Genomic DNA, 14,380 nt, shown 5'->3' with positions numbered 1-14,380 from the left:
AGAAAGTAAAGGTTCAACATCTACATGACTCACACCCTGTGCTTCAGAATTCAGACAGCAACTTTTATATGCACTGTGACAGGGAGTACCCTGTCACTGGTTCTTGAGTGCATGTGTGCCTTTATGGAAGCAGCTGGGACACGCAACAGGAGACATGTTGCTAGGCAACTAATTGAGCAGGTAAGCTTGCCTGTTGCTGAGTTGATAGGAAGGTCCTGATTGGCTAGGGCGTGTGCCCGGGGAGCCGGCATGGGGAGCCTGCGCGCAGCTCAAAAAGTGTCTGTGCCACAGATCGAGGCTACTGCAATGCCATGGCTACACGAGCAGACGACTGTTGGCATTAAGCAGATGAGTGTCCACTCCACGGAGAACTACTACACAAAACCCTTCCACTGCTTAAAGCTTTACCCACTCTAGACCACTTAAAAAGACTGTTTGAAGAGACCAGAGTCATTGTGAGGATGCCAGGACTCCAGGAGCCCAGAAGTAGGTCAGTTTAGGGGATGTTGATCCCAAACAGTGTAGAGGGTTTGCTTAATGTAGAAGGTTCCTGGAGCAGGACATTCCTTTCAGTGGGCCTAGCACTAGCCACTTGTGTAGCAAACTTATTATTAGCTTTGTTTTCTTTTCTATATAAAATCCGGTGCTAGTATTACCATTCATGGTACCCTAGCGTTGGGGCCTGTTTTTTTTTTAATTAAATCTGCGTGCCTGTATGGCGTGTCATCACCCACTGCTCTGTATTATTCAGTTGCGACCCACGTATGTAACATCGTCCTGTTACAACACCCACCTACAGAATATTAGTGCTTGTGACACAGTGAACAACACATTAAAAAAGTATACAATGATGGCTAAGATACAAAGACCTTTTATAATATATTTTCAAAAACATATCACATTTATCAGAGAGACAAGATGTTATGGCAATTCTACCAAGAGAAAGAGACTATTTTACAGTTTGCTACATGCCTTGAGACCCAGCATTTCCAATTACTCAACACCTACGACTGCTGTATTCTATCAGCTGGTAGAGACTTTTAGACCCAACACCTACGTCTGCTGTATTCTATCAGCTGGTAGAGACTTTTAGACCCAACACCTAAGACTGCTGCATTCCATCAGCTGGTAGAGACTTTTAGACTGAGCTAGTACAGTAGTTGCTGGTCCTCTTTTTTGTGCTTACCATGTTTACCGAATACCTTCCTGTACTGTAGGCATTTAAAAAACACAAATGCATATCCTGTAAAAAGCCATGTCTTTATGTCCTACCACGAATTGAGAGGTTACCTTGCTTCTCAGAACGAACACAGTGTTGATGTGGGGGGGGAGGGGGGGGAAGGGGGGGAGGGGAAAATCCGAGACCCGGATTGCAGTTTCCTAGGCGGGGGGCTGGAGCTGAAAAAACAAAAAGAAAAAACAAAAAAAAAAAAAAAAAAAAAAAAGATAGGATTCCATGGAAACTGAAGTCGATGTGTGGGCGGACCAGTGAGAAAACCGAGACCAGATTGCAGTTTCCAGGCTGGAGCTGAAAAAAAAGAGAAATGTGTGTTTAGAAAAAATAAATGGTGTCTGATGATCGCATCTCTCTCATGAAGTAAAACCATTGTCAATAATGCTAAAAGGATCTGGCAATTTGAATGTCCTTACTTTTCACAATTAGATTTGAAGACTATTGCCAGGAACATGCTTACATTTTCCCCAAAATCCACTGCATATGTGTCACATACAGATGACAAATGTACGGACAGACACACTGACCTATAAAAAATCTAATACCCTCAATAACTTATGACAAATAAAGTTAATGTCCAGTTTCAATATACTTGGATAAGCGGTTATTGAAAAATGCAAAGTACGACATATGTTTGACTGCCTTGACAATATACCTGTCGGAGCTAATAAAAAAAAAAAATAGCTATCTGCTGTCATTCCAATTCAGTAAATCATGGATTTAAGGCATTTGTCATTGTTTTTTTTTTGTCTCTTTATTTAATTTAAAATCAACAATAAATCAATTAAAAAACATACTGTGCATCACATGTATGATTATAAAAGTGTATTATGTACAGTATGATTATAAAAATGCTAATCCTAAGAGAACTTTATTTTCCAAAATACTTCATAGAAACTACAAGACATAAACTAAGGTCCACCAGTGTGAACCAAAGAAATCTAAATCTCAGAGAAATCTGAAGCTTCAATTAGACCTTTTTTATTCGACCAATAGGGTTACATTTCAAACATGCCAGAGCCCCTACCTGTGGAAGCACACGGAAGATGGCATTGCCACACTGAGTCAGTACAAGGTCTCTGTCAAACATGATGTGGAAGGGAAATGCCTTGCAGAAAGTATACGGACTGATTCTGGTTTCCTGTGTACCATTCTCTTCAAACCCATCCAGGTCTTCATAAAAAGCCTCCTCTTCTGAGTCTTTCTCCTCAATAAGGAATTTAATATGGTCACACTCCTCGCTCTTCTGTTGTATAACCTTAAACACAGAAAAAGAAAATAATACTCAATCCACCAGAATTTGATCCTGCTATTGAGCCATTACACTTTAAATCAAAGAACCAACTTTACACATGCTAAATAGACATGCTGCAGAAGCCACAGTTTTCTTTTCCATCAAGAAGAGATTGGAAACTTGGGCCCTTCATGGCCTGAGTAAAATTAAAATGATTGCGGTGCCATAACCATTATAAAGGATACCTATAGCATACAGTACATGCCAACAAATCGATTCTCATTCACTACAGGAAAGGAAGGCGGGGATTATGCTCATTTACAATGTAGATTATTATTTTTCATTACAAATTGTTAATAAGGTCATAAAGAAAACTGTAATCTGTTTATGTTGTGGTCAGCAGATCTGAAATTGTGTAGATCAGTTCTTTGGCATTGGGGAAGAATACTATCATACAGGCACACAATTTTCAGAAGTTTGTCAATAATACATAACATATATATATTTTCTGCCAAGGATACAAATATCCATGCAATGTTTTATAAAGAAAATAAACCTTGTCCAAGCTAATAAATGAAAAAAAAAAATGATTTGGAACAATAATAATATTAGTAAACCCATTTAAAATAAAGTTGCAGTTAGGGAGATTTTTTTTTTTTTTAATAACTGTGCACATTATGTACATCACTGTAATTTTTAAATTTCAGAGCAGAAACGTACTGTAGCCTTTCTTCCCACAACTAAATACATGTATTATAAAAGTAGGGAAAGAAATAACTATAAAATGTCTGATGTCAAAGTAAATGAAGAAATAATACATGCACTGACAAATCGAGCTAATCAAGTTAGGTCCACTGGGTTACTGTGCTGTGGCCTTTGTTAGTGATGTGAACCTGCTGTGTCTGAGAACAGTCACTATAGCAACCACAGTTAACAGTTAGATAAATCACTCTTCATATTTGGAATGGATATCAGATCAATTCTTCCCGTTTGAACTCAGTCACAGGATAATTATATTGTAATATACAGACAGAATTAAACTTAAAAGCCTTTGGCATAAACAGTCAAAAACAAAGTATTTTGACTTACAAATAGTATGTAATCCTTTATCTAGCAGTATTTATGACCATAATCTTGTATCATGCAAAATGTGCATCCAATGAAGCAATGTAATTTTTATGATAGTGTTAGAAAAAGGTACGTTTCTATGATATTGATAAAAAAAAGAGTACAGTAAAATTGTAAGACAAACTAAATTAATGCTTTTTAAAAATAAACATATTACTCATTCACAGAACAGTAAAAACCAACACACTATGGCACAGAATTCCTGCACAGAATATCAAAAGAATACAGAGAACTGAAAAACAATGCCATGGACCACCCAATACATGTAATTATTACACCCAGGAGGCATGTTCTGTGTGATTAGTCTGGAAGGATAGCAATTACAGTTTTACACTTACCTAATAGTCATGATCCAGTGATGAATGTGAGTGTTTTAGTAGCAAGTGAATGGATTCTAAATGTGTTTTAACCTTTCCACCAGCTGACTCTATGTTATACAAGACAAGTTTAATAGATGACATTTGGTATTTCAGTTGCACATCAAAGGTCTATGAGACCAATAGCAAGTACAGTATTGGAAACTGACAACTAGGCTTTGTGCTATTATGGCTTCTGAATTTTGTAATTTTTAATGAATGTGGTAAAAATGTTCAGATGTATATAGTAGATTTAAATAAATTATTTAAATAAAAATATTTAAACAAGTTATGCCCCTTTAAGTTTTGGCATGTAAATGAGGGTTGCTTTCTTGCCTTGGATACACAGCTGTCATATTCTGTTACGAAGCTGAAAGCGTTTCAGCTAGCTAGTTTAAGCCTTGAACTGAGGATCGCCGTCCAGCATAGTGTTTAACTGTTTGGCTTTATCACTCAGAATTGGACCAGATATTGGCATCTCCTTTGTACAAACCAGGTAAAAACTGCTTTGTCCAATTGATCACCTCTTGATCCCACAAACTATTTTAGATTTGGGTCTGCCTTCTTAATATCTGTCACGGTACTTTTGGCTATCCCAAAGTCAGCTGCTATATTTTCCCTAGTTTCTCCCTTTTCAAGTCTTAAAAGAGGATTTCCCATTTTTGTTGGGATTGTTAAAACAACACGCTTTTTTTGTTGCCATCACGGATGCTGCACAAGCTGCCAACCCCATTACTCCTGTACTAAGAGTGGACTTTTAATCGGTCAGCGTGGTTATGTGACGGTCAGATGTGAGATGTTCCACTGTGCTGGACTATTTGAATCCTTAAGATATGGCCTTGACTCATGTCTTTGGGAGAGGAAACCCCAACCTATATTTTTTTTTTTTTTGTAGACATGCAGGTGGGCAATACGAATGCAATTCTATCTGGGGCCATGTCAGACAAACAAAAGCTTTTTATTTTTATTTTTTTAATTGTATTTAGAAAGTAAAGTGCAAATCCATTGGCCTTAACCACCACAGCTAAAAACAACTGTCTTCTGCAGACAACATTTATAGATGCGGTCTTATGTTTGACAATAGCTTTGCTGAGTGAATGTATTACAAAGTTACAGTTTAATAAAGAAAAAATGAGGCTCACTATGAACATTGGTATTTAAAAAGCACAAACGTAAGCAAATAATACCTTCATTTCTATTTCAGTTCCATGGATCTGCTGAGCCACTGTTTTGATTATCCCGATAACTATATCTTGCAGTCCTTCTCGTTCAGAGTAATAGTGCAAAATGAGGTTATTTCCTTTTTCTGCATCTGTGCATCGGAAAGATGGTGCCCGCATTCCGGGATAGATGGTACCCAAGTGGTCATGTAGAGCATCAAGGTTCTAAAAAGATGATGACAGATTGATTACCTTCTCTTTTTTTTGCATTGCTATAGCTGATCTATACAGTAAAATTTCTGATTGAGAACAATCAGCATGAAAAATTTATTTTTTACTGTGGCTGTGGTATTAAAGGTAAATCCTTGCTTTAAAACCACCTCAGTAAAAGTAACACCTCACAGTTTAGGCTACTTTCTGATTTTCTCCTATTGATTTCAATATAAGACCACCTTCACTATTTTGTTCACCCCTGTATTCAATATTAAGGCCACCCTCAGCAGTCCCAAATGTACCAAGCCACTGTTAAAAAAAAACTAAAAAAAACCCTCTGTAATAAGACCCACATGCAACACAAAGTAACTCAACCCTACTAAGGCCTTGTTTTTGTTGTTCCTTTGACTAGCAATAGTAGCAAAGTTTCACTGGATTTATGACGGTTGCTTCACTGACATATAAAGTAATACACCAGCTGCGTGTACTTTAGTAGTAGCAGGAGGGGGCTGTTTAGTTCACAGAGTGACAGTGATCAGAAAGCATTAATCAAGGATAAAGCCTGCAGCTGAAAAAAAACTTGTAAGGTAATGTAAGCAAACCATGTCTATTTTCTGATGAAGCAAAGTGATTGCACAGAAGGCTAAACTATTCATATTATGGTGTAAAATTTCCCATGATTGTGGAGGACCATCAGTAAGATGTACAGATAATGCAATGATACATGATACACAAATAAATACAATTACATTTCAACCAGTCCAAGAAAGAAACCCCATTACTAAAATCAGAATCTTTACTAATACAATACACTGTAACAATGCCTTCAATAACAAAACCCTGAACAGAAAATGCTTGCAGTGTTTACATAGATGTGTTGATTTGTTTTGATAGCTCTTATAAAAACAGGCAACATGCAGTTTCTCAGATATCCCTTACAACTCATCTCACAGTATCTGTGACATTTCCCACAGGCCTATTCAAAACCCTAAATTAGATTTCAATGGAATAAAACCTAGTCAAAAGTTACAGTCCCATCTGTTTTAATATGTACCCAAATCCAAAACAAACAAAGCCCATTTATTAAAGGAATTACTGAATAACCTTCACAATAAATTACAAATGAGGTCAGAATGCACACATTTTACAGAATTTAAAAACATTTTATATTGGTGCAATATAGATTTGGCCTATTTAACAACAGTCTTGAACAATTCAACAAACACAGCACCAAATGTTATTTAATCCAACAAAACAGTTTGTACTTTGTGAATAATATCAATATTATTATAGTATTGTTAAAATGCTGCTGATCTTTAATGTATTCGATTGCATTACTAAGCCATTGTTCAAGTGTCACAATATCTTTAATTTACCAACTGTAACTTCTATCTGAAGGCAATTTTTTAACTCAAGAGAACACTTAACTCACCTTAAGAATGTCCTCACTTGTGCACAATCGCTAAATTAAATCCAAAAAAAAATAATATATATATATAATATATATATGCTATATATATGATATATATATATATATATATGCATATCGTACAAATACATATTATAAATTTATTATTATTATATATTATTATATTTGGCAAACATGTTTAATAATAATAATAATAATAGTATTAAAACCATAAAGGCCTTTTCATTGCTGAAAGCAAATTCTTAACTTGACTATTGGCAATACAGGCTAACTTGAAATGCAACATCTAAAAGGCAGCAATCTGTAAAGCCAGCAGCTCCATATAAACCAGGGCTTCTCAAACTCAGTCCTGGGGACCCCCTGTGGCTGCTGGTTTTTATTCCAACCAAGGTCTCAATTACTTAACTAGACCCTTAATTGGACTAATAATTGGCTTAATTAGACATTTTTACTTGTTTTCAGCTCTTAAACAGTTGCAGTTCAAGGTACTTATCAAATGTTACAGCTAACCTGAAATATACAGCTGTTCAAGAGCAGAAAACAAGTAAAAATGTCTAATTAAGCAAAATATCAGTTCAATTAAGGGTTTAGTTAAGTAATTGAGAGCTTGGTTGGAATAAAAACTAGCAGCCACAGGGGGTCCCCAGGACCGAGTTTGAGAAGCCCTGACATAAACATTAATTTAACTCTATTCCATTCTTTTCTCAACATTCCACTTCAAAGCTTACCTGCAAGAATTCCCGAACATTGGATCCTAAAACACGCAGGATTGTATCATAACCAGACTCTTGGCAAAACTCAAAAAACATTTTCCCAAACATTTGTAGAATCTCACCGGCATTTATCTCTATTGAAAAGAAAAATTAAATGAAAGGTATTTTTAAAGATAGATTCTTCCATGGACTTTTCATATCATACTACTGAACTTATTTTATGAATTATTGTTCACATTTATTTATTTAAACAACAGCACTATTATATAACAATGTATTACTTGTGTGTCTATTTATCACATCAAAAATCAATGTATGTTTCATGCTTCAATACCATGTACTATATTATTCCAATGCAAAATGTTCTGACATACCATCACATGCTACTGAGATGTTAATTAATCGAGTAATAAAAATAAAAGCATGCACATGAACAATGCAAGCACTTACTGAGGACTTTACTTGCTGCAGCAACTAGGTCATATGTTTTCGCGTCATCGTAAATGATTCTGACCAAAAACTGTCCTTCCACATCCAGCTGTGCTTCCTTTCTGGCAACACATTCAGATTAATTTATTTCATACCAATCGAACAAATGATTTGAGTCTAATAATAAACTAAACGTATATGAGAAGGAATTCAATTGTGGGGAATGCCTGCAGTAGTGTCTTGGTTACTGCAATATTTAGAATTGTGTGTTCTCATAGTTCCAGAATATTGAAATTAAGATAACTAAGCCATTGTGGAGGATTCATTTTTATAGTGATTTTATCCACTTTGAATATTGTGAAGGTAATTTGTCTTGGCTTGGTTCGGGAGCATATTTATACCCTGTGTTTTCATTGCTACCTTCATCCTCCCTCTTCCACCTCTGCAATTATATTTCCCTCTGGGGGCTGGCGAAGCTAAATACCCTGTAGAGGACCAAATGTCCCAGTCTCACCTCCTCGAGGGCGCTCCCGTTGGGACACTGCGGGACCCTCAGAACCAAACCCTACCACCCTCCAGATCACCAATGCTGCTATTGCTCCAGCCTTGTCAATACTGCATAAATCCAGACTTTTTAAAAATAATAATAATAATAAAAACCTCATTGTTGCTCATATTTTGCTCTATAAGCTTTTTATGTTACATAAGTTGGTAACCTCATTCTGACTACTTGTGACATGCTTATGGATACCATTGTGAAATTCTTTACTCATGTGTTTACCTTTTGACCTTTAAGTCCTAGGGGAAACTGACTTCTTGTACCTATAGTCTCAACAAAAGTGAATCAGTGTCTGTGTAAACTGAATGTAACTGTGCCAATGGTAACCCCTTGTCAGTACCCTTTGAGGGGGGTGGAGGAGCAAAGAAAAGACGACAAACGGTAAGATAAGGGAAGGGAAGCTAATTGATTTTAACATAGGAAAGCAACTATCCCAAATCACAGCAAGCCTTCCACAAAATTAGACTTACACGCCATCATGATTAAGGGGCTGTAACCTGAAGTGCAGTTTGAGAATAGTAAAAAAAGCTATTCAAATGTAATTAAAAAGTATATTAATTTTGACAGTCAAAGTTAGATTAATACCATTTTTTTTTCCCCTCCAAGGTACTTAAAAGTTTTTAACCTTTGTAAAATCATTGCAGTAACAAATCTATTTCTAAGACTGGAGCTGCGGAAGAAACCACACAGTACACATTTAAAAACACAATCATAAAATGTACACTCTGGATGTACAGTGTGTGGATATTATCATTGCCTTGATCGGGAAATTTGGGGATGTGTAACTAACCTTACCGAATATGCTGTTATTACTCCGCCAGGGATCACTATTCGAGAGCGGCCCTACCAGATCCCAGAAAGCCGGCGTCCAGAACGAGGTGAGGGCGATGCTTGAACTTGGGGTCATTGAGCCTTCGAGAAGCGAGTGGTACAGTCCCATTATTATAGTGGCTAAAAAGGACGGCACTAATCGCTTCTGTGTTGACTTTCACAAGGACAGTGCTATCGCCAAGTTCGACGCCTACGCCATGCCTTGGATCGACGAACTCCTCGACTGACTAGGGACGGCCAGGTTTATCTCAACTCTGGACCTGAAGAAGGGATATTGGCAGATCCCTTTGACCCACAATTCATGTGAGAAAACGGCATTTAAAGCCATGCCATTTGGGCTACATGGTGTGCCAGCCGCTTTTCAGAGACTGATGGATAAGGTGTTACATCCCAATCGTGAGTATGCAGCAGCGTATACTGACGATGTGGTTATATATAGCTCCACCTGGAGAGAGCATGTAATTCGACTCACAGCCGTCCTTCAGTCTCTATGGGCGGCCCGGCTGACAGCCAACCTGAGGAAATGTGCGTTTGCTAAATTAGAGACCCAGTACCTAGGATTTATCATGGGAAACGGATGGGTGAAACCTGTGGCCACCAAGGTCCAGGCTTTGGTGGACGCGGCGGTCCCAAAGACCAAGTCCCAGGTGAGGTCACTATTAGGATTGGCTGGTTATTACCACCTCTTTATCCACAAGTAAGCCACCGTGGTCAATCCCCTGGTAGAACTCACTAAGAAGTGTGCGCCAAGTTTAGTTAAGTGGTCAGCGGAGTGTCAGGGAGCGTCTGAGACCATTAAACAAAAACTGTGCCAGGCTCCTGCGCTAATATCACCAGACTTTAGCAAGAAATTCTTCCTCCATACTGACGTATCAGAGGTTGGTTTGGGGGAGGTCATGTCCCAGAAAGTTAACAGGGTGGAGCACCCCATTCTCTAAATTAGCAAAAAAATGCTTCCTCGGGAGCGCAATTATTTGGTTGTGGAGAAAGAGTGCCTGGCCATTAAATGGGCTACCCACTCCCTCAGACATTACTTACTGGAACATTCATTTGATCTGGTCACGGACCACGTCCCACTCAGATGGTTAAGCACTATGAAGGATAGCAATGCTCGAATAACTCGGTGGTATTTGGGATTGCAACCTTATATGTATCATATGGTACATTGTGGAGGGAAAGATCATCAAAATGCGGATTATTTTTCCCAGGAGGGGGGAGTAATGGGAATGGTAGATTTGGCCAAGTGTTCCTTTGGCTCCACTCTGAGCGGTGGGATATGTGACAAAGAGAGAATGGATTTTTGATTTAGATCTCCCTCCTGACCGGTGAGGACGCTAGGGAGGAGGAGCAGTCACCACCAGGGGAGGTGGAAGTCGGCCACCTGGAAAGGGGGCGGAGCCGCAGTGTGCAACGTCATCGACCCGGTCGGGAAGCGTGGTGGCAATCAGGGATTGGTTGACGGTGGTTGCCCGTGCTGACCAATCGGGATGGGACGGAGCGTACAAATGAGGGCGTGGCCCACAGTTCTGTTCCTTCTGGTAAGGTACCGAGAGAGAGAGAAAGAAAGAACGAAATGTGCAGGGAAGCGAAAGACGCGTTTTACCTGCTAACCCATCTCTTTTTTATATTCTAGAGCACTAACGGGACGCTCCAGGAAATACGTCGGAGGAGCGACTACCCGGAAGTGCTGGGTTCACGTGAGTGCGTGTTTTCCCATGGCTCGGATTACAAGGGGAAGACGGATTGTTTTCGTTAGTTTATTTATTGTTTGGGACTGCAATCCCGTTTCACTCTATGTTGTCGAGTTACACATCGTTGTGTACCCCAGCTTCCTTATTGTTTATTATTATTATTTTTGAGTGTGCTTTTGCTGACCTGGGGGAAGGAAATAAAAACCCAGGCACATAAACTGGACTGGAGTCTCTTTGTTTACACTACCGCTACACAAATTCTGCCACAACTAACTTTTCTAGCCACCTACTGTCAAGCATTGCGTATTATATTTAGCAACATTCGCAAACCCCTAAGACAATCGCAAAACACTTTTGCAAAACACTTTTGTGGACAGTTAGTGCACCAGAACTTATAGATTACTTTTTTTATTTCGTAAGTATTCACTGATCACGCCCCCACCCCCCCCCACACCCCCAAAATATGCTAAAAAATGATTCGCTAGTTCATGTGCGTTAAGCCCACACATGTGACCGACTTCTAAATCACGTTTTCGTGCGCTATCAGCAGTCGTTCGCAAACACAGTCATTTTTGCCCTAGCAATAGCGGCTGCGCACATATTTGCTAAATAGTGCCCTTAAGTCTTTTCCGCCTTTCTTAACAGAGGTATTCTTACTGCAACAAATCCTTTAAGTCCTGATTTCAAGAGATTTCAACCTTTGTACTGTTGATTTGATGGACCACGACACCTGTGCCTTCTGTCAGTTCTGTTGTCAATTCAATGCTTGTATTCGTTCTATTCCTTAAGGATATTATCTTCAAGTATTGCTCATCCTTGCTAGACAGCATTTTGGGTCTTCCTGTCCTGGGTTTGTCAATAACAGATGATGTTTCTCTGTACTTGTTGATTATGCTTCGGCTACCACACCTTGAAAATCGAGTGATGTGAGCTATTTCACTCAATGTTTTTCTTTCTTTATGCAAGTCAAGGTTGTTATAATAGTAGAAAACGCTAGTGGAGGCATCAGAGTAGAAAAATTCGACATGTCTAAGGCTTTTGCACAACAGTATATGTGTGTGTGTGTTTTGCCAACCTGCTATTCTTTAAACGTACATTTTGGTCTACACTTTGGCTTTGTTAGGCTTGGATAAGGCTGACCTGATTACTGGCTGGTTCATGCAACCCTGTTTTCCCATCAGTTCTGAGGCACTATTGATTTGATGGGGCTGTAGCTAGCTGCTACATTGGTCCTGACTGTCATTTCGGAGAGCTGATTGGGCAAAGATGCAGCCTTTTTAAGGTTATTGTGTTAATTGTTTATACTGGGATTTAAGGATTCCAATATCAGTGATTAGTTTGAATTACTCAGTCCCTGAAAAAAAATGATAACCTTGTCATTATTGTATTTACAATTCATTTGAATCTAATGTGCAGTAAGAACAATTCTGGTTTACTTGAAGAACAGCTGTATTTTTATGAGAAGACTAGATAAAGTAAATGGTGGAGTGTGGATAATAAAGAGTCTGCTGAAAGTGTGAGCCACCAAGGCTTATTTTTTAAGGTTTTTTTTTTGTTTTGTTTTTTTCTAGTCAAAAGCATTTTCATGTTATAACACAAGTAAAGGAACACAAGTTACTGATCCAAAAGATAATTATTTTGTTTCTTGATAGTTTTTTTTTTTTTTTTAATATAATGTTTTTGCTTTTCGTTTTTTTTTTTCCCAGTCAGGATTTTAACTTGTTTCAATGTAAACCCCTAATGTTAAATAAATAGTGTGAAACAGGTAGTACACCTTCATTTAAGGAAAATGATTATTAATACACCTGTATTTAGGCCCTGTCTTACTTTGCTTGAAAAAACATTCTTTCTGACAAGACAATCTTTTTGCCAGGTCTACCAACTGTAAACAAGGCTATGCTTTTTTAAAACATGCTGACTATTCTCATGAAATGACGCACACACACATAATACACACACACACACACACACACACACACACACACACACACACACATATATATATATATATATATATATATATATATATATATATATATATATATATATATATATATATATGATTTTATGTGTATGTATTTTTTATTTGGTGAAATGTTCAATTAGTGTAGACATTAAACTTCCCACATGTCAGATTTCTACAATATAAAAACGGATTTGATGTTAACATACTGTAATATTTGGATTAATACAAGCAGTATATTTAAAAGTTTACAACCTTTGTAAAATACCTGCAGTAACAAATATATATCTGCAGAACGCTGCAGAACAAACCACGCAGTGCATGTTTAAAAACACAATCATAAAATCTGAGGTAAAACTAAAACAAAACACACTGACTGCAGTTTTACCAAAACCGAGTACTGTACACCCTTTGCAGGACTTCATTTGTTTATTTTTTGTTTCATTACAAAGCAAGTTATTTAGGTACTCACTTGATATCTTCCCATACTTCAGGGCCGTAATTTCTTAATACCAAAAGTTCCAAGGCATGATTCACAAAACCATACTGTAATTTTAATAAAGACAAAAACAACATCTGATATTACCTTTTTTTTTTTTTTTTTTAATATATATTTTGCTTATTGAGTATAAAGCACCAATCTATACTGCGGGGTTCTGTAACAGGCAGCATAACATTCAATATCTATCTAAACAGCAGCCAGATCATTGCTTTTAGTAATAGCAATACTGTAAATAGCCGTTTACAAAATATAACGTGATATAGTAAATCGTTTTTAAATAGACGACATTACATGTGTATATTGTTCGTGCAATTTCAGTTTAATGTTAATAAAACGAATAGCCCCATTGCAGATATATTTAAACATGTTCTTTTCATATAACCGCAAAATGTTTAGTATTCTTTATACATTCATTATACATACAGCGTTCCTCACTTTATAAACGATTAATGTACGTACCATTTTAAAAAAAGAACGTTACTTCTTGTTCCCCTGTGCACAAATTCAGATGCCTCTAAATGTTATCACAAATTCAGCGTCTACACTACGTGAAGAAAACATTCCCTTCTCCAAATACCCCTTCTGCGATTGGCATCTCATGCCATCCAATTGGTGTTCACGGATACCTAGCGCTGTTGTTTGGCAACCAGTTAGAGAAATGGGGAGGGAGTTAAACATCAGTCTGATTTAATTATGCTTCCTGAAAAATGTAATTTCTTCAGACGGCGCATTAGCACTCCGCTACAAATCACCGTATGAGGAGTGTAGGGCCAGTTACATTTGTTTGCATGAACTGGTAAACAGTTTCTTGTAGATAAGGAATGAACAAGGGGGAAAAAAATCAGCATAAAAACGTGATTCTTTTTACACCGTCTAAACCTTGCTCGACTAGTCTTTTGGCCGTACATCACGTAACATTTAACCCATTACTAAGATGG

The 14,380-nt window shown here is 37.7% G+C and overlaps 1 protein-coding gene across 1 annotated transcript in view; it reads right to left on the bottom strand.

Moving 5' to 3' along the window:
- Nucleotides 1–14,013, bottom strand: part of gucy1b1 (guanylate cyclase 1 soluble subunit beta 1) — a 35,049-nt gene extending 21,036 nt beyond the window's left edge. Inside the window, exons 1-8 of the mRNA XM_041219625.1 lie at nucleotides 13,902–14,013; nucleotides 13,413–13,486; nucleotides 7,918–8,018; nucleotides 7,483–7,601; nucleotides 5,140–5,337; nucleotides 2,262–2,492; nucleotides 1,447–1,528; nucleotides 1,291–1,325 (exon numbers count right to left, since the gene is read on the bottom strand). Of these exons, the coding sequence (XP_041075559.1) occupies nucleotides 1,291–1,325; nucleotides 1,447–1,528; nucleotides 2,262–2,492; nucleotides 5,140–5,337; nucleotides 7,483–7,601; nucleotides 7,918–8,018; nucleotides 13,413–13,486; nucleotides 13,902–13,904 (843 nt within the window). The 5' untranslated portion in view covers nucleotides 13,905–14,013. The remainder of the gene's footprint in view (nucleotides 1–1,290; nucleotides 1,326–1,446; nucleotides 1,529–2,261; nucleotides 2,493–5,139; nucleotides 5,338–7,482; nucleotides 7,602–7,917; nucleotides 8,019–13,412; nucleotides 13,487–13,901) is intronic.
- Nucleotides 14,014–14,380: the final 367 nt, after the last annotated feature.

Source organism: Polyodon spathula, chromosome 2 (genome assembly GCF_017654505.1).
Source record: "Polyodon spathula isolate WHYD16114869_AA chromosome 2, ASM1765450v1, whole genome shotgun sequence".
Classification (NCBI taxonomy): Eukaryota; Metazoa; Chordata; class Actinopteri; order Acipenseriformes; family Polyodontidae; genus Polyodon; species Polyodon spathula.
The sequence above is the reverse complement of the archived record's forward strand: the minus strand, read 5'-3'. Positions and strand labels throughout refer to the sequence as shown.